At 42.8% G+C, this 27,730-nt stretch overlaps 1 protein-coding gene across 1 annotated transcript in view; it reads left to right on the top strand.

Moving 5' to 3' along the window:
• Positions 1–312: 312 nt before the first annotated feature.
• The window catches only part of ca10a (carbonic anhydrase Xa), a gene marked incomplete at both ends in the record, with an annotated part of 205,907 nt that continues 178,489 nt past the window's right edge, over positions 313–27,730 (top strand). The window contains one exon of the mRNA XM_079236270.1: positions 313–373. Coding sequence (XP_079092396.1) covers positions 313–373 — 61 coding nt within the window. The remainder of the gene's footprint in view (positions 374–27,730) is intronic.

The following is a 27,730-nucleotide window of genomic DNA, read 5'->3' as shown; positions in this document are numbered from 1 at the left end:
AACCGATATATATAAATATTTTCTTTTCTCCTCCTTCCCCCCATCCCCAACCCATTTCCCCCCATCCCCTCTGCCACCACCACCACAACCTCTGGATTTGTTACATTTGGTGGTGCAACATGTATTCCTTATGTAGTTTTGATCACCTGCGGTGCGTCTGGAGTGGAACATACCTGGTGGAAGGTGTACAGCGGGATTCAGCCTAAGACCACAGGATATCCGCAACTGAAGAAGAAAAAAGAGAAAAAGCCCCGTTGGCTTCTTTTGAATCTTTCTGTTCTGTGCGTAATGCACGTGGAATGAAGACAGAGGATGGATATAATTTGGGAAATATTGATAATTCTTCATGCCAATGTTATCGTCTGCATATCAGGTGAGTTGTGGGCGTCGTTGGTGTCTCATGGGGGCAGCAGGTGCATCCGATGCTTTATTTAATTGTTTTACTTTTCACTGCATTTTGTGAGATTATTGGGACCGAGTGTGGTTTGTGTGTGTGTGTGTGTGTGGGGGGGGGGGGGGGGGGGGGGGGGGGGCGCTGTGAATGAGAGAGAGCGAGAGAGAGGAAAACTGCGTGCGTGTGCGTGCGTGTGTGTGTGTGTGACTCAAGACAGTCACCGTGTAGCCTCCAGGACTGGATGCGCAAGCCTTCTGACGCAAGCCTTCTGACGCACGCGTAAAAAAAAAAAAAAGATATTGCAAACCACAGTGAACATTATGGATTCCTTTAAAAAAAAATTGTGTTTCCACCTCTGCCCATATTCTTCCGCCATCGTGAAGTCTCTGGGCTCAATTCCGTCACAGTTCTTATCAGAAACAGCGCCCCGGTGTTGGTCATGCCGCGTGTGCGCGCCGTGCAGGCATGCGCGTCCGCAGCCATCAAGCGCTTATCAATAGGGGGGGCTGGAAACGATTTAGCGCGCGCGTGACTTTGCAATAGACCGAAGTTACTACGCGCTCCTGTTAAGTGTATTTATACCTTTTCATCTAAAAGCTCTAAACGATCGACGCACAGAAAAAAGGCCACATTTTGGATACAAAAGTTGCATATAAGTGTTTGTCATGAATATGGAAATTAATACAATTACCGAATACAGACTTCATGCGAATTCACTACAGTACAACATAACTCGTGCGTAATGCACTGTATTTACGCTTGACTCATTACGCACGCCAGGCCGTCTCTTCCCTCTACCACAGGCCCGCAGGCTTTAGGTGAGACGGGTTTATGTGACTACCGTCGTGCGTCAGCGGCTACGCCCCTCCCGGCAATGTGTTTTATTCCGTCAGAGTATGTTTTAATAACCGACCATGTACAGTGTATCGGCGAGCAGTTATGGCGTGGCGTTCATGACTTCTTTTGAAATGAGTTTCGATACTGTGTTCGTTCTACCACTGACTTCCGCTTTGGGAATTCAACTGTTAAAATACTTTAGACCAGTGGTTCTCAAATGGGGGTACGTGTCCCCCTGGGGATACGTGAAGGCACTCCAGGGGGTACGTGAGTTGACACAATATATATATATGTAAAAGTAACATGCTTTCAAAAATCCTTTCAAATGTGTTATTTAATAAATATTCAATACAATATAAGTGTACATTCATAAACAGACACTGACGGCACGGTGATGTGTACTACATCGTTTTTTGATTAAGGGGTACTTGGCGGGGAACAATATTTTACAGGGCGTACATCAGTGAAAAAAGGTATAAAGACCATCATTAACTCAGCTGTTTACATACATTCCCTTAAACACCAGGACCAAGACCAGGCTTCCATTATGAATATGCACTGTGTGAATAAAAACAACAGATAATTGGTTGTTTCTCGTCTTTTGTTAGTAACACTATAATAGCTGGTGCTTTATTTTGAAAAGGGAAGAAGAAAGAAATGCGGGGAGAAGAAGAGGCGCACGTGAAACGTCAGGTGTTGTACCTCTTTGTTTGTTTGTCACTTGATTGATAAGGACGACACGAGGTTTGCTCGTTTTCATATTGTAATTAATATTGAGTGACATTATGTTGTAGTTTTGCTCACTTGGATGATAGCGCATGTGTGTGTGCTAGCAAGAATGCTATGTTTTCATGTTATGCCGACGAGCAATTATCGTCTCTCGGTTTATTGTGCCACACGGAAGTGCGTGTTGTTCTTCAGTCCAAGGGGAAGCGTGGTTGACCTGGGACAGTTGGAGCGCCATCTGAAGTGTGATTTTTGAAGTAAAAAATGCTGAACCATAGCTCCCCATCACAGCGTGTCATTTTCTTAAAGGGGAACTACGGCCATTTTCAAAATCCATATGCGTTATCCTCTGTGGTCTTCTTTTAAGAACTATAAATAATAAGTATTCAGTTTTGTTTACTTCCTCGGTCGTACGGTGTGGAGCTAATTTACACGACAAGGGACGTGACGATTACGCTGCAAAAAAAGCATTAAACATTAAGACAGGGAAGGTCCAATGAAAGACGCTATAGAGTTGCATTATGGCAAGTGTAGGATCTGCAGTTTTTCTAAATCGGACATAATACATAAACATAATATCTCTACAGATTTCCTTTTGAATCAATTCAGTTTTTTCCCCACACACACAAAACAGACAACGATTTAAGTAGTTCAACTTAATTTTGACTGAGTGTGTAGTCTCGGCTGGAGCACTTTCCGGACTCAAATGGACGATCGGAAATCTTCGGCACACGCGAGTAAGGGCACCTTGAGCAGAGTCCAGAATGAATTGTCACGCTCAATATCTCGCTGGTTTTTTCAGTCTTTTTCTCTCTTAATAAGGATTTATTTTTGCCGTGCTGCTGGTGTCTCGGCTCAGTCTTAGCTTCTGGTCAGGGGCCTTGATTTGAGCGGGAGTAGTAGAAGTATTGATGTGGACATGCTGATTTGTAAAAGGAAAAACACTGGCGTGTGTCATTTGTACTTGTCCTGCAAGTGAAAGCCTTCCTCCGGTGATGCTTGGGATTGTCTGTGATTCTTTTCTCCCTCTCCCTCCACACTAATATGGGACGGTGTGCAGCTCAGCCAATTGTTGCAGCGTAGCTTCAATGTCAGGTGAAGCTACACAAGGCACGATAATACGGCGAGACCAGACTTCAAGGGAAGGCTATTATCCCCTCACAGTTGAGCGTGATCGTGGACTTTGAAAGTCCCCTCGGTGCTCAAGACTCCTAATCCGTGATGTAATCAAGAGGCAGAGCTTGGCTCCAATGACCGTGAGCAGGGTACTGACTCCACAGGGGGCAGCCTTGGGGTTTTTTCTGAAGACGGAGGAGCTGCAATTGTCATTCTAGCGCAAAGGAATAAGTATGTTTAAAGGATTACTTTCAATCTGAGACTTGCTGGTTTATGGGGAAAAGAAATGTAAAATAATAAAAAGGTGAAAGGTAAACGTGAAATGTACTACATTTTTCACAAAAAGACTTTATTGCTCAGATCCAGGTTTCTCATGCAGTTCACTCGCCACTCAAAACAATAGCATGGCGGTTACGACTGACTACATTCACGAATAGCCTATTATGGGGCAGGCTACTCATTTTCATTCCTTTTTTGAACACTTAAACGCATGTTTTCAGGTTTTTTTCTTCTCCTAATTTCTCTTCCACAGAATTTTCAATAGAGAGAGGAGGTAGAATAATACCTTGAGTGGTATTCCCTTTTCATCTTGTAATATCACGATATAATACCATCATCGCAAAATAAACGGTGGCGGTGGAGCGGTTGTCTTGTTTTTCCAGCTTTTCCGCATCGCTCCTCTTTCCCACTCTGATCCCTTTTTTTCTTTTCTTTATTGTCGGCGTGTGTGTGTCCTAGTTGTAAAGGTTCTGTCTCTGCGTCTGTCGGCCTCCCCTTGGTCCCGAGCGTGTTGCTGTATAGCAGATTAAATGAGCTGAATACGTAAAACAACGAGTGGAAAACGCATAGCTTTGGAACTGAAGTGTGCTCCAGTGTTGTGCAACGAGGGAGCCCGGCCCGCCTCCGTTATCTGGGACTATTACGTCTGTGATTTGTGAAGTCTATGGAGTGATCGGGTCATTATTTCAGCACAGAAATGCTGCTTTAGAGGTACTTGTTTTTAGAGGGACTAAAATGTAATTTGATGCTTGCAGCGCCACAAACCAAATTCCCCTCGATTCTGCATTAGGTCGGAGGCAGAAATCTGGATCCGTCGTAAGGCCCGGGGTCAGAGGTCAGGTGGTCAGATTTTTTTCCCCACCACTACAGCTCCCTGTAGTTTTTACTGTTTACCCCGGCTGTAAATTACTCCGGCGGAAAGGGGGGATGTCAGTGTCGGGTCAGTCTCATCCGGGGTCTCCTCTCTGGAGCCTCGTCCTCCATTCTGATAGGTCAACATCTTTATATTTCCCTTATTACGTCGCTAGAAACCTGGTTTCAAGGGTATCTGACAATGGTGCTTTGATGTAAACGGGCCTGCATATAGAACGCTTGCAGCTGACCCCCCCCCCCCCCCCCCCCCCCCCCCACACACACACACACACACACACACTCGGCATCTACATTAATCTATTACGGTTTTTCATCCGTGTCATATTCAGTCAGCTCTGTGGGTTTTAATACTGCCTTTTCTTTCTCATGATCTTAAAATACAATTCAATAATAGCCACGATGGAGGAAGCCTCATTTCTAATGCATGAAAGTTTTTTTCTCCTTCTCCTTACATCTGCCTACGTGGTATTCCACAGAGACAGCATGTACGGATGATGAATATGAAACAGTGTTATGAGTGTAAAGCAGGGCCGGATTGACTCAATATGGGGCCCAGAGGCTATAATAACCCGGGCCCCTGTTGGCCCCCTGCTTTATATGCTCTCTGTGCTCAAACTAGAGCTGGGCCAAACCATTACATTTGGTTCAGATCAAGTGATCCACCAATATTGCTACGGATACAGATACTTTTTGTATTATTGAAAGTGTCTTGTACAGGGGATGGAAATACATTCCTTGAATATGAGTCGGTCAAAGTGCAAAGTAAGGTTTTATACAATAAAGTATTACCCAACACGTTCGCACTCCCCAACTTGTCAAATACCGAGGTGTGGTCAGTCAGTGGCCCTAAGCTTTCCGCTCGTTACATGCACACAGGCTCTCTCAAAACACTTTAAATGTAGGTTAAATTCGTTAGATTGTGGTTTGGGGTTAAAATAAGGACTTAAAAAAAAACAACGTAAAAGAAGGAAGCTTGTTCATCTATTGCTTCTGTCCATCCGGGGAGAGGGATCCTCCTCTGTTGCTCTCCCTCAGGTTTATTCCACTTTTTTTCCCTGTGAAAGGGTTTTTACTATCTTTTTGGGGGAGTTTTTCCTGATCCGATGTGAGGTCCCGGGACAGGGATGTCATGTGTACAGATTGTAAAGCCCTCCGAGGCAAACTTGTATTTGTGATGTTGGGCTATACAAAATGAACTGAATTGAATTGTTACGTGTTACTGCCGTTGGTTGAGTATGTATGTTGGGTAGCAAAACTAAGATAAAAGAAGTCAAGGATGTTTTTGTTTCCCACGGTACACAAACCACGGTCTGCTGGATGAAAGTTTTGTTTATGTGATCCGTCCACCGAAAGGCTTAAACATCACTGGTGTGACTCTAAATGGCCCATGGCATTTAATTGACTCAAATAATGTTTGAAGAGCAATATCCAGCGTTATTTATTGGCAGTGTTAGTTCAGGCTTCTATGGTTGGAGCCTCAGTTATTCTGGTTTGTACCAGACGGAGATATAATTATGAATGCCCACAAGTATTGACGGAACTGTCTGCCATTATGAAAATGATCAGGCTGCCTTTAGGCTGGATCTGTGCTCTAATGACCAAATAAAACATCAGAAAGTCAGACCGACCAGATAAACAGAAGAGTCGGTGGAGGCGGAGAAAAAAAACAAATATAGATTTTTCGTTGGACTCCAGTTGTGGCCAGATCTATAAAGACTTGTCGTGTGTGTTTTTACTCAGTGTATTTCTTTTCTGGCTAAAGGCCAGAGCGGGAATATGTTTGTCGCTGTGCCGGAGCACACATTCAGAGGGTTTTTACCTCTCCTTTTCATGGCATCTTTTTTTTTCTCTTCTTTCCCCGCAGTATTTGTGTGCTTCCTCTGCTCAATAAGCCAGTCCTAAACAGGATTGCACACTATGTGCCAGGTAAACAGCTCTGTCTGCCGTTCTCCCATCTGTTCAGACGCAGAAATGCCTTTTTTTTTCCACTCCTCGGCTTTGCCTTAACATAGGGGTGGACAATCCATTTTCTCAAGGGGCCACATGAGAAATTGGGACCGTTATGGAGGGCCGAACCAATAGGCTGAACATAATTCAATTAACTCAATATTAATGTTATTACTTTATTTAAAAAACTGTAAATTATATGTTTTTGAACTGCTACTGGTAAGAATACATGTTACAATAAGGCTATGATTAACTTCATACAAAAGCAATACGTGCTTTTGATGTTTTCCAGTCCAGTTCAGTTTTTCTTACTCAGTGAGAAAAGGCCAGTCTGTGTTGGGCTTGAACAAGTGCATGGAGGTCTGGTTGAATGCGCGATTAATTTTCAATCTGGACGCGGAGACTGCAGCGCAAGGCTCCTGTGAGAGCTTTGGGCCGGCAGAGGAGCTCGCGGCAGCACCCACTGCTCGATGAGAACAGAAACTGCATAACAATACGTGTTTTCACGTCAGTCTGCAAGTCTCCAAGTTGGCAACACTGCCTGTCGGTGAGGCTGCGCGCGCACATACATAAATCGCCTTTAAAGTAAAAGCAGTGCCGTTTTATTGCATTCATGGCGTGCATCTTATTTATTTATTTTTTCATTTTTGACCTCACGCAGACTCGGGAGAGTGAATGTGTGAATTAGGACTGGGCGGTATGGCCAAAAATTCATATCACGGTATTTTGTAAAATTCTGCCGGTTTCACAGTATATCACGGTATTTTTTTCCAAATAAACACATTCATGTATTGACACCGACGCAACTGGCCAGCAGCTGTTTTGATTGGGACATAGGAAGCTAAACATGGAGGGATTTAGGACCCAGGGGAATCCCTTGATACTAGTGGCAGCCGTAATGACTATTGTCATTCTTTGGAAGGCAGGCAGCAACATTTAACATTAACAGTCACAGATACCTGTACAGCGGTCTGAGCTACTTACGTCTCACGGAAAGAAGTTGACTCATGGTTTGAAAGAAATGACATCGCCAAAATGCATGATAGGTAAAGACCGCCCACTCAGCTGCACAGGAAAAGACTTCCTGTGTGGGCGGTGTCATTTACCCAGTATGCATTTTGGCGATGTAATTTCTTGCAAACCATTTAAGTAAGTTATGGTCCCATTTAGAATAAAACAGACCATAAAGCTGAGTATGCTTTCGGGCGTGGCAACCTTGTGATTGACAGGTCGCTATCTCTACCAGAGTGATAAACGGCGTCTCTCCTCCACAGCTGATGTTCACTGGTTGCAAAAATACAATATGGCGACGAGAAAAACATCAAACTCGAGGCATTCCACAAACCAACGACTTGCTTGTGTGACAGATTCAGCCTTTTTGGATCACAGAGTCTTTAAACTAGAAATACATCTTACACCAGCAATTTAGTCAAATACAAGCTTAAATATTAGATTAAAACATTGTATAAACACAGAACTGAATTGAATGGATCGGCCTGTTGTCGCAGCTATTTGAGTCGGTATCGGCAACATGCCTGATATTTCCACTAAAGGCAAGGCAAGGCAAGTTTATTTGTATAGCACATTTCAACAACAAAGCGATTCAAAGTGCTTCACATAAAACCATTCAAAGCATCAAAACATAATGCAGATTTAAAAACAGTTAAGAAAACATTAAAACAGTCAAAAAGCAAAATAAAAGTTGAAAAAGCAAAATAAATAATAAAAGTTGCAGTGCAGTTTAAGAAATAAAATGCAGTAGTGAGATGCAGTAATTGAATCTGGTTCAGTTAAAGTCAGCAGCAAATAGAAATGTCTTCAATGTGGACTTAAAGGAGCTGAGGGTCTCAGCAGACCTGCAGCTTTCAGGGACCTTGTTCCAGATATGTGGAGCAGAAAAGCTGAACGCTGCTTCTCCATGTTTAGTTCTGACTCTTGGAACAGAACGTAGACTCGTCCCAGACGACCTGAAGGGCCGGGATGGTTCATAAGGTAGCAGCAGATTATAAACATACTTAGGCCCTAAACCATTCAGTGCTTTCTAAACCAGCAGCAGGATTTTAAAGTAAATTATTTGTTTGACAGGGATCCAGTGCAAAGACCTCAGAACTGGAGTGATGTGATCCATTTTCCTGGTCTTAGTGAGGACTCGAGCTGCAGCGTTCTGAATCAGCTGCAGCTTTCTGGTTGACTTTTTACAGAGGCCTGTGAACACACCGTTACAGTAGTCAAGTCTACTGAAGATAAATGCATGGACAAGTTTCTCCAAATCCTGTTGAGACATAAGTCCTCTAACCCTTGATATATTCTTCAGGTGATAGTAGACTGATTTTGTAATAGTCTTGATATGGCTGTTCAGGTTGAGGTCTGAATCCATAACTACACCTAGATTTCTGGCTTGGTTTGAGGTTTTTAACATTAGTGATTGAAGCTGAGCGCTGACTTTCAATCGTTCGTCCTTGGGACCAAAAACCATTAATTCTGTTTTATCTTGATTTAGTTGAAGAAAATTCTGGCACATCCAGTTATTGATTTCTTCAATGCATTTAGCCAACCCTTGTATGGGACTGTAGTCCCCTGGTGATATAGTTATGTAGAGTTGTGTGTCATCTGCATAATTATGATAACACACATTGTTGTTTTTCATAATCTGAGCCAGTGGAAGCATGTAGATGTTGAATAGAAGAGGCCCCAGTATTGAACCTTGGGGAACACCACATGTCATCCTAGTCAGCTCTGATGTGTAATTAGCTACCGACACAAAGTATTGTCGGTCCTTCAAGTAGGATTCAAACCAGTTAAGTGCTGCCGGACTGGAAGACATCAAAACAGTTATTTTCAGCCAAGAAGTTGTTCAGCTGTTGAAAACCCACCTTTTCCATTATTTTACTTAAGAATGGGAGGTTTGATATTGGTCTATAGTTTTTCAATATTTCGGGGTCTAAACTAGCCTTCTTTAGAAGTGGTTTAATAACTGCAGTTTTTAGGGCTTGTGGGAAGACACCTGAGAGAAGGGATGTGTTTACAATTTGTAAAAGATCAGCGGTCATGCAGTGTGAAATATTTTTGAAAAAGTGTGTTGGTAGAATATCCAAGCAGCAGGAGGATGTGTTCAGATGTTGTATAATGTCTTCTAGGCTTCTTTGGTTAATTGAGTGAAATTGTGTCATGATATTTGAATGGATACTATTTAAAGATGGGGACAACACATATCCTGTGGTTGGTGTGGAGCCACCGACTGCTTGTCTAATTCTCTGAATTTTATCAGCAAAGTCTAAAGTCGGAACAAGTTATGTCTCACACAATAATCATTACCCATTCCATGTCAGATTAGTTTTTTCATCTGGTAATACTGAAACGGAAAAATCGTTGACGTGAGACTAACAATTTGAGTTGAAATTTAAGATTTTACCTGGATTTGAAATAGTCTTCAGTAGATCTGCAACAATAAGTCAATGAATCATTCAACTAACAATAGTTATTATGTAACGATATTGTGCCAATATAGGGATTAATGTTGACCTGAGCTCTCACCATGTTGAGTCAATAGATATGCTTTGAATTACAAATTTAGCACCTTTAACCTTTTTCTAAGTAAAAATGTCATCAAATCTATTAAATGTTTTAATATTGTTCTAAACTGAATATCTTTGGGTTTTGGACACAGGATAAATTTAGCAATTTATTAATTATTTCATAAAAATAATGGTCAATTGCAGCCCTATTTTAAAGCACCGTTAAATTTGCGGTAAAGATCTCTCACAAACTGACTAAAAAGCAACAGAAGCAGTAAAAATGACTTAATTGTCCATGTGGTCCCAAGAGGAACGCTTACTCCATACATTCTTCTGAAATATTGTGTCTAATGCTAATTCATCACACAGCTCTGAAACAAAAAAGCTTTTCTCTGCATCCTTTCCACTTTTCTGGTAATATTTTTTTTGCTGAGCATAAACAGGAATTGGTCCTTTGTTCACATAACTGGATAATTCACCCTGTCTTGCCGTGAATATACTTTTTGTGTTGTCAGCTATAGTGCTACAGCAAAAGTGTTGTGCTAAAGGAGTGTCAGCTGGCCGTCTGTCATGTCTTCCTTTGCAAATTTGACAACCAGTTTAGGACCTGGGATTCGCTCCAAGAGTGTTTTTCAGTAGTTGAACTTTCTTTTCCTGGTGCCAAGCCATTTGTTCTAATGGTAAATTATTCCAAAACCCCGATAGTGGGACAAATGTGATTTCGGTCCAATGGGACTTTTTTTGGACGGCCCACTAAGAAGACAACAAATGTCTGTTGCTCCAAAAACACACATCCTGCAAAAAAAAATAAAAAGCAGAAGCACATGACTTTGCAATATTGTATTTTCTTATTATTGCTATACTCTGCCTCTACCAGACCAGCCCAAATATGGGCCCTTCCATTGCTGGTTGCAAAAAAAAGATGGTGTCATAGCAGCAGTCAACAAACCAATAGGTGGCGTCCCCAGGACTACGGCCACTTCTTATTCGGGATGGGTATCGTTTTTTTTTCTTCCTGATACCGGTGCTGAACCGATACTTTTAAAACGATACTGGTGCCTAAACGGTGCCAGAACCGATACTTTTTTATTGCCATGGCAATTTTTTTTCTTCAAATTGAACAATATTGAACAATATATTAACTGTATAATATAAATATAAATAAATACATACAAAACACTTGACTTCAAACTACAGCTTCAAACCTTTTATCTTCAAACTATAAACAATATATATTTAAAAATAGAACTGATACCACCATCAGGTGGCCTGATTGGGACCGTGTGCAACAGAACTCAGACACTGTTGGATTCTACAAACTGCTGCTTTATTGGACTACAAGTCTTCATTAATATCAACTGGGAGAGATTTGTTCCAGCAAGCCGAGGACGGACGTTCAAAAGCTCGTGTTCGTGTCTCCAGCGTGTGCGCGCGCTGCGTGTGTGAGCGTTGGAAGCCCCGCCCCCTTGAGCCCCGCTCTGCATGCAGGCAGATAGAGAGCGGAGCAGCGAATGCGCTCTGATCCACGCTATTAATGTATCGATACATCAAAATCCTATCGTTTTTAACGTACGGGTACCGCGCTACCTTTTTAGTATCTATATACCGTGCAACATTACAGAGTAGTGTACAAAAAAAAGTAGTTAAATCGGCTCAGGCACTGGAAGGAAGCACCGAAATCTGCGTTGCTTTTCGGTCCGGTAGGTACCGGACGTGTTGGAACCGGTGCCATATTGACACCAGTTGTCGGTATCCAACCCTACTTCTTGTATATACAGTGTATGGTTGCAACGTTATTTGCACATCATGTCTGCGCCATAGTGGGGGAAAATAAATTGTGAATGTCCGACGATATGATGCTACATAGCAATAAGCCACATGCTCCTGTTTGTTGCAGGGGGAGCGTGTGTTTGATAACAATGGGCCGTCAGAACAATGGCCGTTTGTTTTTTAAGGACAACGGGCTGTTAGACAAATGGGCCAATGGGGACGTTGATTGGACTGTTGGGGTTTTGGAATAATGGACCGTCGAAACAATGGACGGCCCTTCTGCTTGTGACCACTCTGTGCACTTCCTGTTTCCCCTCCGAGGGGGATGCTAAGAACTCTATTATCTTTCAACACTCCCATTCAACATGTTGGATGTTAGACAAACTGGCCAATGGTTGGATGGGAGTGCTGAGAGAATGAATGAAGCATGTTTTCTTTAAACAATCCCCAAAAATTCGGACGATTTTCATCCTTACAACGGTGCCCAAACACATCATCTACGCCGAACGCTTCCGTATGAAAAAGCAACCGGAGCACAGCTTAGTGATATTTCATCAAAAACATGTTATTCTACTTATTCTACATTTAAAATCTTTCCCAACACTTTTGGGCACCTCGAGAAATGTTGGATGAATATATTCCATTGTTTTCCTTTTTTCTCTTTTTTTATTATTTCTGGCATTGTGACTGTGTTATCCTGCACAAAAGACATGTTTTTTTCTTCTCTGCTTGGAGCCATGATCATGCGGTTTCCATAGAGGTGCAGGACTTATTTGTTTGTTATTTGTATTTGTTTATTGCAGTGTAAATCAAGGCCCCAGAGAGTCAACTACCCTGCCCCCCTCATTTGGTGAGCAACTATGACCACCTCAGATAATCACACGCCAACCTTTTTTAAGACACAGAGAGAGAGAGAAAAAATAAAAACGTGCCCTCGGGGAAGCTTAGAAAATTTTGGGGCAGCTTAGAAATTTAAACGGGATGACAGGGTAGAGGCCTGCGGTGTATTCGTGACAATAACACGTGTCTCCACCAGCCTGGCCATATGCCACCGGGAAAACAAGCGCCTGCCATTATTCCCTCCACTTTTTTCTTCTTCTTCAAATCCTCTTCCTGAGTCTGCGCTCAGCACTCAGTACAAAGTTCAGCCTTCTCCGCGACCAGAAAAAGTATAGCAAGTATTTTAAATAGAAATACAACCATTCATTTCCTAATCATTGGGATTGTGAGTGTTCATGCAAATGAACCACTACAGATGACGAGAGTTTTCGGACTTCAGGACAAATTAGTCTTTTCAGGACAGTTGTTAATGTTTAGGATTCAAGATTAGATAATGTTAAAAAGAAGTCATCACAAGTATATAGTAGTATAAATGTGTGTGTGTGTGTGTGTGTGTGTGTGTGTGTGTGTGTGTGTGACCACCTTGCCTAACCCAAGGAGCTGTAGCTCATCACAGCTGCTGCTCAGGAATCTGAAGTCAATCAGCCAGCCGAATTGAGACGACCTCCACGCCAGCTGTAATTTACCAGTGGCGGCTGGTGAATTCTTTTTTGGGAGAGCGCAGTTGGGCGGCGCGGTTTAAATAGCACTCCACAATGAGAAGAAAAGAGGTTTTGAGTAGAATATTCTAAAAAACAAAGCTTTATTCAAGAAAACAGTGCTCAACACTGTCCAATAACAACTATCAACAAACTGTAACTTTGGGCATGAGAGGTTCAGAGCAGAATGGTTTAAGAAACATTGGGTTGGGTTTCAGAGGTTTACAGAATAAAAGAGGTGCCCACACCCTCACATGAAAGAGGTTTAGAGCAGAATAGATTCAGAAAGAGAGACATCACATTGGGTGTTTGACAGAGTAGGCCCCACTACTTGTAAAGAAATTTAAACTGGGGGCCCTGCAGTAAGGTGGCACTGGTGAGGTGGTCTTTGAAGGCAAAGCGTTCCCTGGTGTGTCCAAGTATGGTGTCACAAACCTACAGATAAATATATAGAGAGAGACAGACAGATAAGATGTGTGGAAATATCTACTACAAACAGGCTTCATACTACAGACAAAAGCCAACAATCAGAGTTGACAAACAACCATGTTTTGTGTGTCTTGATGGCTCATCAACATAGACAAAAGGCCAGGAGCCACCTTCATGCTCTAGTCCAGGGGTCGGCAACTTGCGGCTCCGGAGCCGCATGCGGCTTTGACAAAAAAAAAAAAAAAAAAAGAAAGACAACTTTTCTTCTTTTTTTTTTTGCCCAGTGGAAAAACTTTTAAAGAGAAGTCCTCTTATCTTGGAGTTTTAGGTGGTATTGGGTCACTGAAAATAAAAATAAATGTTTAAATATTTCTTTCACTAAAATGTGCGTCACGTCGCTGTCAAGCCTCCGCCCCTGCAGCTGCTACTCGTGATTCAGAGCCCCGCCCTCGTGCGCAGATGAGTGCAGAAGAGCGATTCCTCAACTGCTGCAGTAAACTGAGTGAAGTAGATATACTTTCAGGAAGTGGATCACGTCTCCAAACTCCACTACTGCTGCTGGTTCTGTGTCAGTTCATGAGACAGTGTGGCGTCCGTTAGTAAAAACGGATCCGTCCTCCGTTTGCGGTGCTCTAGTGAGGAGGACGCTCAGTGTAAACGTAGCAAAAGATATGCGTTTAAAATGTAAAACTCACTGAAGAGGACAGATATTGAACCTGCTACCTTGCAGTTCCAGGGCAAACACTCTACCACATGAGCCACAACTATAGATGATACTGAAGGTCTGCATAGTTGTGTTTTTAATTAACCTTAATGTAGCCGACACATGACTATTTTTTGTTTGATAGTTATAAACAGGTAAAATAGCAATACAATGTAAAAAAATGTCTTTATTCTTGTTCTATAATTTCATAAATACAACAAACTATAGTTTTTTGTATATATATTATGACTATATTTAAAACTTCAGAAGCTGGGATATCAAATAATTTTTGCGGCTCCAGACAATTTATTTTTGGTGGAAAAAGGTCAAAATGGCTCTTTGGATACGAAAGGTTGCTGACCCCTGCTCTAGTCTAACACACACACACACACACACACACACACACACACACACACACACACACACACACACACACACACAGGGTTGAATTGGTATTTTAGATAAAGTTATAGTCTGATATGATATCCACCCAAATCTAACAATGTCCAACATGTGTTCTGCTGTAGGAAAGATAACACATTAAACTCTAACACAGGTATCTGCTGATTTTGACACTCACCTCTGCAGCAATCCTTCCAAGCTCTTCCTTCATAGCCCGGCGCTTCCTCGGCTGCTCAGAGCCACTGCTTTGCTCCACACTTAGCATCCAGCTAACCAGCTCCGGTTAGCATATAGGCTTGAGGAGAACCTTCGGGTGTACGTCCTCCCGCGGTCAGTGCTTTGCTGCTGAATTTTTAAATCCGGACGTTCGCGTCCCAACTCTTTCAGCCTCTTCTTGTCAACATCTGATCGTCGATTGAAAGGTGTTTCGCGTAGAGATACCACAGAGTTTTCAGTCGCCATACTAACATAATCAAAGTCTCTGCTCGCTATGTTGCTCGCGTAGATATGTGGGAGCTATATGGGATGTGAGGGAATGATAAAGGTCTCTGATTCGACGAATAATCCAACCACGTTGCAATAAGAAACAATGTCATTGGCGAAGATTCGCGTTTCATCCGCCAATGAGAAGCTGTCCTTGTCGTAACGACCGAATGTTTGCTCGCTGCCATAGACTCACATTTGGCCGGCGCCCCGACAGACGGGCGGGGCTTTTCTCAGTGACGATGAACGGCGATATATTATATTTGATCACATTTAACTTAAGTGGTTGTTGACAGGGGCTTACGGTCTCTCACACACATTTAGCGCGTCAACACGGTATATTTCTTATTCAAATTATTTGGTATATAATGGTTTTTGACAGTATATATTATATATTATTTTTCTTCTTTTTTGGACGGTGAGTTTTCACGGGCAAAACCGCGCCATCCATGTGCCCCAATTCACTCTCCCCGTGACACACACACACAAACACACACACACACACACACACACACACACACACACACACACACACACACACACACACACACACACACACAGGCCCCCATCAGGGAAAATCTCCAACTGCTAATCTGATAATCCTGTGCAGATGTGTGTCCTGCAGGAGTGGTGTGTGTTTGCGTGGGAGGGAGGCAGGAGATGGCGTGTTGAGGGGGGAGGGGCGAGGGAGCGCCACAGTAAGTGGGCGGGCCGATGCAGAGGAGGAGCTGGCTTCTCAATCCAGGCATCATCAAACTTCATTGAATAATCCAGGTCACACACAGCCCAGACGATGTTTGGTCAGTTCTTCAGTCTGATGATGTCATGGAGATTAAAAAAAGGGATGGCAAGCTGTATTCATAGTGTCTTGGCATTGGTAGTATTAACTATGTATCATAAGATGCTTCGTGTTAGGGAGTTAAATGGGTCATAATTAACTCTTAGTATTTTATATGCTCCTTCAAACTGTACTTCCTAAATTTTTGTGTGTTTTTTTTTTTTTCAAAAACCTACCTTGTTACAAGATTACACATCAGTGGTATCATTTAGTAATTTATATTAGCATCACGACGGGAATAAATTAAAAATATAAAAATGTTTCTGATGAGGTTGTTACTCTCATTCCGACCGGAAGACCGTGATGGAGGACGATGCCCGGCCGCCGCCTGATCAAAGAGCTAACACGCACAAACACGCACAAAACTCGTCTGTGTAATTGTAATATTTACCGCTAGATCGGAGGCTATTAGTCTCGTGCTGTGCAATGAAGGCTTAATCCGTTAATCTGATAATGATGATAATAATAATAAAAGGTTATTTAGCACTTTACAAAAACTAGCAATTACAAAGTGATTCTGAGAGGCAGCCGCAAAGAATAAAGGATAGAGTCCAATGTCAGACACTTACATTTCCACAAAGGCTATAATTACAAACCCAAATACACACAAGCGTGTTCTGCATCTATTATTATTTCTGTGACTTCCTGTATTATATATTGAGGGCCAAACTCTGCTGCTGCTGCGTGGAAAGAAGTGAGTCAGTGAGATAGTGCTTTGAGGCTGCTGCTGCAGCACACGAATGTAGCAGCTACTCGTGGCACTCGCTGGAGGAAAAAAGATGCCGACAATATTTTTACAAACGGGAAGTGGGACAAGTTGGCAAACCACAGGGCGCAGGTTTCTGTTTCAAATAGGGAGGGGGGACGTATTATTTTGAGCGTCCAAAACTATAATTTCCTGCATTCTGTTGAATTTGTATGCACCAATTTACAGTGGAAATGTCTTTTTAGCTGGAAGCTAAATTTAGGCTCCAGGTGACAATATTGAAATACAGGAATATAACAGAATTTGCTTTAACAAGGCTCCCTGGAGTTCTGTGTTGCTTTCAAATACTCTACTCCTGTAGATCAAATATCTTCTGCTGAATCAATGCATGTAGGAGTGATTTAGTCCTCCCTTCCTCTTCTGTGTCTTTTGTGTCAGGAAGTAACTTCTTTAAATGTGCACAAGTCGCCTGTGCGTCTCATCGATACGTTAATACATTTAAAATGTATGCAAAAGCATCTGGACTTTTATAGCTCATATGTGTTTTTTCAGCAAGCTGTCCAAAACCTTCTGCTCATTTTGAGAACTGAAATATCATTATGTCATTATATTTAGAAGAAAAGGAAAAGTCTTAATAATGCGCAAATAATAAAGTCGTAATATTTTAATGAAATCTTCTTGCCCTATAATCTGCTGCGTGTGATATTATTCAGACTTAGAACCCTCTAGGGACTCCTTCTGGACGAGACAGAGTTTAGTAGAGCAGCTGTGTGATGCTCTCATCCAAAAACAAAACACTTCTGATCAGGCATAAATCTCAAACACACTAATAGCGCCCGCCTCCTCCGTGCCTGGTAGTGTGCAACGTATCTTAAAATAATGGTTTATAGGGTATCTGGCAAAAAGTTACTCTTTTTTCCTACGTTTTTTCCGACAAAAGAACAGCAAAACACGTGTCAATTTTTGCTTGTTACACACGCATGTGGTCTTTTCCATATAAACTTTTGTCTTCACCAAAAACAACCTAGTTAGGTTTAGGCAACAAAACTACTTGGTATGGTTTCGGAAAAGAACGCAAAATACGTTGCTAAATTTAAGATTTTTTTTTTTAAATACATCTTTAGGTTTGGGAAAATATCGTGAAATACGTCGTTAGGTTTGGGAGAATATTGTGAGATACGTCGTTAGGTTTGGAAAAATATCGTGAGATACGTCGTTAGGTTTAAAAAATGATCGTGAGATTCTTAGCTTCGTTTTGGGAAAATGTTGTGAAATACGTCGTTAGGCTTGTAAAAAAGATTGTTGTTTGGGTTTTAAAAAACTATGAAATTACCGTTACTTAAGTACACAACTTACGCGACAAATAAATCCATGTTGAATTCTCGTATCACAAAGCATCATCGAGCACAGCGGCCTCCAAATGCTGGATGGGAGCGGCCCTGCAGAGTGACATTTGCATGTGTTGTGAGTCTTCAGGCAGCCACAGCCGATCAAATGCTAGCGTAGCGTACCAGGTCTCTTGGGAGGCCTCGCCTCCAGGGGAGGGTTCATCAGAATGATCCAACATGACTTCACTCCAAAGAAAAAGCGTACAAGTTCGCTGGAAGATTGGTCGGAACAACATCCTCCGTCCATATGAAACCTCCAGAGAGAGTTCTCATGCGAGGTAGAGACAGATCCAGTTTCCCGAAACACTCAGCCACTTCTCTGTGGCTCTCCAGAATACTCTGACACCATCCTGACACGAGGAGTAAGAGAACACCACTCTGCTGATCCAACTTCGCCCATTAGTGCAGACAGAGTGTGTCTCACCCGATATCAGATCATGTGTTTGGGCTGAGAAGACCAACAGGATACAGTTGTTATACTCACGCTGCACCGTGCCAACCTTTTTATCGTTTACATTATCAGTCTGAGGTTTTAAGGGTGTGCAGAAATACGGGAGGAGTGAAACAGGCAGTTCAAACCCAGCATCAAGTGTGTGTGTGTGTGTGGGAGTGGGGGGGGGGGGGGGCAAAGTTGTATTCATGAGTGATGATGCAGTTCCCATAGTCGCCATTTTTTTGTGCAAATCTAAAAATTGCTGCAACAACTTCAGAGATTTAATAGAGCATGGGAATGATCAAATCAATCCATCATAGTGTTTTATGTCCTTATACATTGTCACAATTTATTCTAATTAATTATTTTATCATAATAAGAACTCACTACAGTCATGTCCCATCTACTGTCATGTCCCATACAAACATGGAAAACACTGGATTATATATATCCAACATGTTCCCAAGTGTTGCCAGTGTGGACATATTTATTTTTGTCACATTACTGTTGGTCTCAGCAGAGTCGACCATAGCTTCCCAGTTGCACTGAGGAATGTAATGTGTTTTACAGTATCTGATTACTTCAAGATTTTAAATGAGACATATCTAAAAGTGTTTATCACACATAATGTGTTCAGTGACCGTCGGAAAGATGAAAATCGAATGCTAAGGATTTTTACAGCTCCTGGCTATGATCAACGCTGTAGTTTTGGCGATGGAAAACATGCTTTTCAATCCCGCTGGCGGGTTTCAGGGCTCAGAAGGTTAAAACCATAGCGTGCGTATAAGAAGTGGGTGGAGTCGTCATGATGTCACCCATTGGTTTGTGGACCGCTGTTATAAAGCCTTGAGTTGAACAATGTTGCCGTCGCCATGTTTTTTTTGCAACCAATGAACTGACGTGACCCTATTTTGAATGCAGAGAAGTGACGTAGAGACGTTGTATACAGCTCTGGTAGCGGCAGCCACCTGTCAATCACAGTAAGCCCGCCCTAAAGCATACTCTGCTTTATGGTCTATTTCAGTGATTCTTAACCATGTGGCCGCGGCCATCCGATTGGGCTGCAAGCGCCACCTTGAGGGCTGCAAAAAAGAGAGGCACCAATAGGAGCTTGGTGGGAGATAATTGTCTCATAAGTCAGTAGGCACAGCTGTTGGCAAGTTTCATTTAGAGACGCATGTCGCTGCTCTCAGATTCCTCTCTTGTCTTTTGCAATCCATCGTTCATTATCTCTCTCTTTCCCCCTTTTCTCTCCATCTGAGCCTGTACCCGTACCCGTACCTGTCCCGCTCCCTGCCACAACCCCACCCCTCCCTCTCTTTCTGCATGGTCAGACTTCAGGATTGCTTGTGGCCTTCAATGAATATTAATGCAAGAGTTTGGATATTATGTGAAAATGAACTGTTTATTTACAGTCTCTCTCTCTCTCTCTCTCTTTCTCTCTCTCGGCTTTATACAGCCGACCCAGCTGCCAGACTCCCGAGTATGAGTGTGAAATAGGCCAACGTCGTGCTAAATAGGATTCGGGTCAGTAAGAGGCTTCAGACCAACCAGATCCGTCATACGGCTCGAGAGGAGCCTTCTCGTTTTCCCAAACGACTCCACAGCAAAGCTCCGTGTTGTTGGGAACGGGAAGATGAACCTTAGGGGTCTCAGGTGGTCCCGAGTTTGTCGCAGTGGTACATGCACTGTAAAACTAGGTTTTTCTGGTCCTTAAAAAAAAAAGGAAACGCCCACTCCTCTACGAGCAAAAAGCAGCAATGTAGGTAGAGACCTGGCAATCACCTTGTAACCCCGCCCTAAATATTCCCCTGCTTTATGGTTTGTTTGACTCTAAATTACCATAATTTACTAAATTTACATTGTGCTATATTGAAAAAGACTTGAAACTACAGATTGAGACATAAACTCATGTTTACAATTTTTAGTGAGGGATTAAATCAAGAGAGAAGTATTTTCTCATATACTTATATACAACCAGAGGCTCCCTGGTGATCAGTAGAGAGAAGGCAAGTTTTAAGACACTTCTGCATCGGCTGCCGCCTGCTCTTTACTTGATTAGGTGACTGTCAGCAGAGAAAAGTACATGTTACTTTAATGAAGTCAAAGTAGCAATAAGTCATGCCTGGCTAAAAACGTTTTTTATATGAAGTAGTTAGAATGAAGGAAGGGAGGAAGGAAAATAAGACGTAGGCAAGAAAGGACAAAGGGAAGAAAGAAGAAAGGATGGAAGAAACATTAGTAATGATCTGAGGAAGGGAAAGGAATAACAAAAGGCAATAGGAAACACAGATTGATGATAATAATAAGTAAGGATAAAAGGAAGAAAGTAGGAGAGGATGCGGGGGAGAGACAAAGAGGAAGGGAAAAGAAAATATGAAGGGAAGGAACATAAAAAATGTAATGGAGGGGGAAAAAGTGATATTATTGATGTATCTGATGCAAGTAAAGAAAGTGATGAGTGACACTGGAATAAAACAATGAGACAGAAGGAAATAATAATGAAAGATGGGAGGAATAAATGCATATAGATAAGATGAAATAAGGAAGGAAAAGATAAAAACAATGACAGTAGGAACTGTAACTAAAGCTGTGAGATAGATAGTGTTGAACTAGAATGTGTGTAATGTTTCCTTACTGTGTGGAGAAAAGTCGCTTTTTAAATGTTAATGTTAAACAGCAGCACTTCAAACCGTTCTGACGCAAAATACCCTACTATCACCGAAACCTTCCGTTGCCGGCTGACTGCACAACTGAAGACGACACTTAACTCCACGTCCACGACATTTAGGTTCAGTTTCCAGTGCAAATTGGTTCACTCCTTTGACTTTTCTTTAATCCAGGGACATTTTCTCCACCCCATTTTAATTAGGTTTAGCTGACAAAAGCCACTGATAGTAGAGCCGGCCGCATAAGTCTGTGTCATTGTGACGGCCGGTCAGAAACATAAAGTACACATTTGCCTCGGGTCCAAGTCTTGGTCTTGAAATGTGTGGTGTAAAAATGATGACAGCAGCAGCTTGTCCTGCTGAGCCCGGCCCGTCTGAGCCACTTTATGTAGAGTCCAGATGGGAACTGGCAAACCTTCAGCTTCACCTTCACCTTTACCTTCACCTTCATCTTAAGCTGCTGCCCGCCAATGAACACAGGTTTAAACACGACAGTTTAAGTTTAGAATGGGAATGATTGATTTTTCTTTTTCTTCTGAGTGACTCTCTTACTACACTATTGTTCTGTGGGCAATTCAATAGCCTCACATTTAAGCTATTGATCGAATCCCTTTACACGACCTGCGGGAGAAGAGTTCACACGACAACCCCTTCCCAGCTCGTCTACTACCAACCTTTAGCTTCATCTAACTCCAGCAGCGTAAACCCATCCATGTCACCATCAGACACTCAGAGCAACTTGGGCAGCGTAAAGAGCGAGAGGGTGGAGCTTGTGTCTGACAAACACAGGACTTTCACCCAGGAGACTGCTGTTTGTGTCCCGTGTGATAAAACCAAGTCAACGTTGACGTATTTAAACCTACTTTTGTTATGTAACTTACAAATTTAACTCGCTGAAGTTACACAACAACTTTACTCATTGAACAAAACAATCATACTACACATGTTTCAACCCAAACCACGTGTTTTTCTTCAGCGTAAAACAAACCTACGTTGGAAGATTATTAATAAAAATTCACCGCATGCATACAACAAGCGTAACTGTACTTTGAAAATAATAAAAAATGCAACAAAAATCTGACACGCCATCACAGACGCGTCCTAAACTGGCCTAGAGCGTCCAACCACGATGTGGTCAGCTGACCACGCCTCTGAACACACCTGGAGAACCAAGGGCTGGTGATCGTAACCAATGACCTGGTGTCGTTACTGGCTCTGTAGACAGCGCGGTTAGATTCCTGTAGGAGACGCCGTGTTTCATGTCCGAACCAATTAAATCCTCTGACTGGAACCCACGTGTTGTGTTTCCGTGCTTTCCCGTTGGCACACGAAGATTTCCCGGGACAGGGATGTCGTATGTGTACAGATTGTAAAGCCCTCAGAGGCTAATTTGTGATTCTATGGGCTATACAAAATAAATTGGAATGAATTTAATTATAGAGCAAACGTCCCTCAACCAGTCCAACGACAAATGCGTACAGCCTTTATGTAGTACATCTTGTTTTCATTTATTGATCAGAAAGGACACATTCATCTCCAGGATTGACACTACTTTATCTTCATATTACAGTTGCCAGGTTAAGAGTGTACTCTCTTGGCGTGTACTCTCTTTAGCGTTTTGCCCAATTAAGCCTTGTGATGCATCCCCTCTTCATTAAACAGCTGTTTTCCCCACAAAGGTATTTTGTGCACCATTTGAAGGATCACATTATGGAAATGGAGAGATTAGATAAAAGTTTTTAACGCTCTTTTGAGGTGGTTTTTGCCTTTTGTCGAAACAAAACTGATGGATGCCAAATGGATTATAAATACGTCGATGCCAAATAAGATCCAATGTAGCGAACAACATGAACGATCAGCTGTTTCTGCTGTCGGCTTCTCCCCCGAATATATATTTTAATTGTCTTCGTCTCCAGAACGGATGAAACATAGTCAACATGAAAGTAAAATGAAAATTTGCCCAATCGAAACAAATTCCTCTCCATTTTTCATCTCATCGATGGTTTCTTCTTCTACTTGGTTTACTGGTGGAGTACAGCCGATGTACAGCCTTTAGGGTTCCAAACCAGTTGATTGAAACGCAGCTAATTCGCGTTTTCTTTTTAGTAACTTGTGATGTTGCAAAAGTTTGAATTAACCCCAGAAATCTGCGAGCGGGAAACCAGGAGCTGTGAAAGCTGACATAATCCTCAGTGTCATCTTTCAGCATATTTCTCAAACCATTTGCACTAACGTCTGATCAGGAGTATTTACTGACTGCGTGCAGCGTGCTTCTCCCTGTTATTTTATATATTTTTTTAAGATTTTAACAACTGCCTCCTGCACAGGGAGGCAAGCAGTTTTTTTTTAAAACTCATTTGAAAGTACTTCAAATCCTTCAGCAGCATCCTCTCATCTTCACACACACACACACACACACACACACACACACACACACACACACACACACACACACACACACACACACAGAGTTCCTAATTGATAGTTTAAACGGCATGCCGTTATTGTACTCTGCCTTCGCTGACTACCTAAACAGCTCCGGGACCAATGAAATGTAAAAATGGTGATCCATCAATGCTACCCCCCCAACCACCACACGCACGCGCGCACACACACACACACACACACACGCCCCTCAGCGTCTGGTCTGCATTTCCCTTTATAGATTGGATGCATTTCCTTTCTGCTGTTGTCAGGAAGTGTGTTTGGGGGCCACAGACAGACATTGTGAGAAGTGCGACGGTGCTTGTCATGCTGCTTTTGTCTGTTGGCGTCTCTCTCTCTCTCTCTCTCTCTTCTGATGAGCCCCAGCAAGTGATCATGCCTCACCTACTGGCTCCCCGTGATGAATATTCAGGGTCTGGAGCGCCACCACAATAACCAAAGGCTTCATGTTAATGCTGAATTAAACAGATACTGAAGTGAACACATAGAAGTAGATATGTATGAATTGAAGTATTCAAATCTCCGTTAAAGTAAAGGCTTCATGAACTCATCTACTTTTTGCTCAGATCGGGGTTGGCCTTTATTTAACCTCTATAGGGAGCCCACTATACTGCTGGAATATACATATTACACAGCAGATGCATCTCAATGAGACAGAAAGTACTATTTGTAAGCATGAATCATGCATCATGAGTAATGCTATTACAAATAGAAAACGTTCATTCATGATTTCAAGGCGAATTAAGGAAACGAATAAGCAATTTAGAAAAACAATTGGCCTACTTAGTGAAATAAAATATACTTTAAAACATTTAACATGTATGTACTAATATAATTAATGCATTCATAATAGCCTTTAAAATGTATTTTGTGAGTCCATTTTCTAATGATATAACGGATTAAGGAAATTAATAATAAGGATTTAAATACAAGAAAATGGTCTAATTAATAAAATATATTTTGAAATGTTTGGAATGATCATTTGCAACATTGATATACTAATATAATGAATACATTCTAAATGGCCTTTAATAAAATACATTTTGTGAGTCCATTTCAGAAAACCGTTTATTGCCAGGAATGTTTGCACAAACGAGGAATTTAGTTAGGCGGAAGGTGCATACCTTAGACATTAGACATTAGACGAGACAAACAACAATCAACGACAGCAACAGTGCAATGATGTCTAAATCAGATAAGGATAAAGTGCTCAGACAACAGATGACATTAATGTAAGTGTATGTTAAAGTGACGTGTGTGTTTAAGTTAAAGTTAAGTATATGTGGCATGAGTGTTTAAATATGAATTGAGCAGTGGAGTGACCGGTAGGAGGAGAGAAAGGAATACAAATTAAAATTAAGAATAAAAATAAAAATAAATGGTCCGAAAGAATGGTCCGAGAATAGTCCTGTGACTGTGAGTGTGTGACTGAGTCAGTCAGTGGGGAACCCGGGCTCTATTGATGAGCCCGACTGCCGACGGGAAGAAACTGTTAGTGTGGCGTGAGGTCTTAGTCCTGATGGACCTCAACCTCCTGCCAGAGGGGAGGCACACGAACAGGTTGTGTCCAGGGTGAGAGGGGTCAGCTGCGATCTTTCTTGCCCGCTTCAGTGACCTGGAAGTGGACAGGACCTGGAGGGATGGCAAATTGCAGCCAATCACCCTCAGCAGAGCGGATGATGCGCTGCAGCCTGGCCTTGTCCTTGGTGATGGAGGAGCAGAGGATGGACTCAACGATGGCAGTGTAGAATTGCACCATCATTTTCTTTGGCAGGTTGAATTTCCTCAGCTGCCTCAGGAAGAACATCCTCTGCTGGGCCTTCTTTGTGATGGAGCTGATGTTCAGCTCCCACTTAAGGTTCTGGGAAATGATGGACCCCAGGAAGCGGAAGGACTCCACAGTGTCGACGGGGGAGTCACACAGGATGAGAGGGGCGTGTGGGGCTGCATTCTTTCTGAAGTCCACAACCATCTCCACTGTCTTCAGAGCGTTGAGCTCCAGGTTGTTCTGGCTGCACCAGGTCTGCAGGTGGTCAGTATCCCACCTGTAGGAAGACTCGTCCCCACCAGAGATGAGTCCAATGAGGGTGGTGTCATCCGCGAACTTCAGGAGCTTGACGGACTGGTGACTGGAGGTGCAGCTGTTGGTGTACAGGGAGAAGAGCAGAGGGGAAAGAACGCAGCCTTGGGGGGAACCGGTGCTGATGGTCCGAGAGCCTGAGACGTGTTTCCCCAGCTTCACGTGCTGCTTCCTGTCAGTCAGGAAGTCTGTGATCCACCTGCAGGTGGAGTCGGGCACGTGCAGCTGGGAGAGCTTGTCCTGCAGCAGAGACGGGATGATGGTGTTGAAGGCAGAGCTGAAGTCCACGAACAGGATCCTGGCGTAGTTTCCTGGGGAGTCCAGATGCTGGACTATGTGGTGGAGGGCCATGTTGACTGCATCGTCTACAGACCTGTTGACCCTGTAGGCGAACTGCAGAGGGTCCAGGAGTGGGTCAGTCAGGATTTTGAGGTGGGACAGGACCAGGTGCTCAAAGGACTTCATGACCACAGAGGTCAGGGCGACGGGCCTGTAGTCATTGAGTCCTGTGATCCTGGGTTTCTTGGGGATGGGGATGATGGTGGAGGCCTTGAAGCAGGCTGGGACGTGACATGTCTCCAGAGAGGTGTTGAAGATCCCTGTGAACACCGGAGACAGCTGATCAGCACAGTGCTTCAGAGTGGAGGGGGAGACTGAGTCCGGCCCGCTGCTTTGCGGAGGTTTTGTTTTTTGAACAGTCTGTTGACGTCCCTCTCCAGAATAGTGAGGGTCGTCACTGGGGAGGGCGGTGATAGAGAGGCGTGAGCCCCTGATGGACTGGGTGAGGGTGGGCTGATGGTTTGTGGCTGGCTGATGGGCCTGTGGGGGATGGCGTCAGGACTGCTCCATTGTCTATCAAAGGGACAGTAGAATTTGTTCAGATCGTCTGCCAGGCGGAGGTCGTTCATGGCGTGGGGGTTTTTTGGCTTGTAGCTGGTAATCTGCCTGAGCCCTCTCCAGACAGAAGCAGAGTCATTTGCTGATAGCTGTTGTTGCAGTTTCTCAGAGTACAGTCGTTTAGCATCTCTCACTGCCTTGCTAAACCTGTATTTTGACTCTGTATACAAGTCCTTGTCCCCACTCCTGAATGCCTGGTCCTTTTGCAGCCGTAGCTTCCTGAGTTCCACTGTGAACCAGGGTTTGTCATTGTTATAATTCACCCATAATGATGTTACTTGTTCATGATTTGAAGACAATAGCGATTACAAAATAAATAAAAAATGGATAAAATGAAAATGGATAATTCTATGAATATATATTCACACATTCGTCAATGTCGTTTTACTTGTAATTAGCACTGCTGTTCGGGCAACAGCTCCGGTCTTTCCACAGGGATCATAAAAGGTCCAATTTACCTCCAGATCCCTCACTGTAGGAGCTTGGCTGCAATTTGTCTGAAGCTGATGGAGATTAAACTGTTTCACACTCGCTCTAATTAGACTGAAATAAGGGGGAGAGTGGGTTTATCAATGTTTTAGTATTTCTTTTTTTCTTTTTTGTGTGTCTCAGCGACGGCAGCTGTTATTATGGGCTGTAGCGCCGTGCACATGTGCAGCAGAGAGTAACGGAGATCTGTATATTTGTCAGTAGCTTGTAAGAGGATCATGTCCACAGGCCTGGAATCTCCTTTATATTATTACTTACAGCAGCTCCAATCCCAAGGGCTCTCTCTTACACACACACACACTCTCCGACACCTCATTATTCCTCTTACCGCCGAGCTCTTATCTCATAAAACAAGAGGAAAACGGCGTGCGGTTTGGACAAAGTAAGCCGCCGCCGTCAGAGTGTTCGCTGTGCGGCCGGCAAGGGAGCGGTGTGTAAATGCAGGTATGGTACAAAAAAAAGTTTAGTATTGGTAGGAGTATGTTATATTTAAAATATGTTATGCCGGTTTACCGAGACATGAGACCGCTGTAGAGTCAATGTTTCTGACGGAACTGAAGCCTCCAAGTTCAAGAAGAACGTGTAAAACGGTCACTAGCTTCCTTCACACAGGAGCCCCTGGCGGCATCCACATTTACATCTACAGTGCTGTGGCGTCTTGACGTGTCACTCGTAGCAATTTTAACATGTAATGCGTTCACGTTTTTTTTCTTTCATTCAAAAGAGGGAGGAAAAAAACAACCCTGTGTTGCATTTGAAGAGGAAATAGGTTT

This window comes from Taurulus bubalis, assembly GCF_910589615.1.
Source record: "Taurulus bubalis genome assembly, chromosome: 2".
Taxonomy (NCBI): domain Eukaryota; kingdom Metazoa; phylum Chordata; class Actinopteri; order Perciformes; family Cottidae; genus Taurulus; species Taurulus bubalis.
Note: the sequence above shows the minus strand (reverse complement) of the source record. Positions and strands in the feature narration are given on the sequence as shown.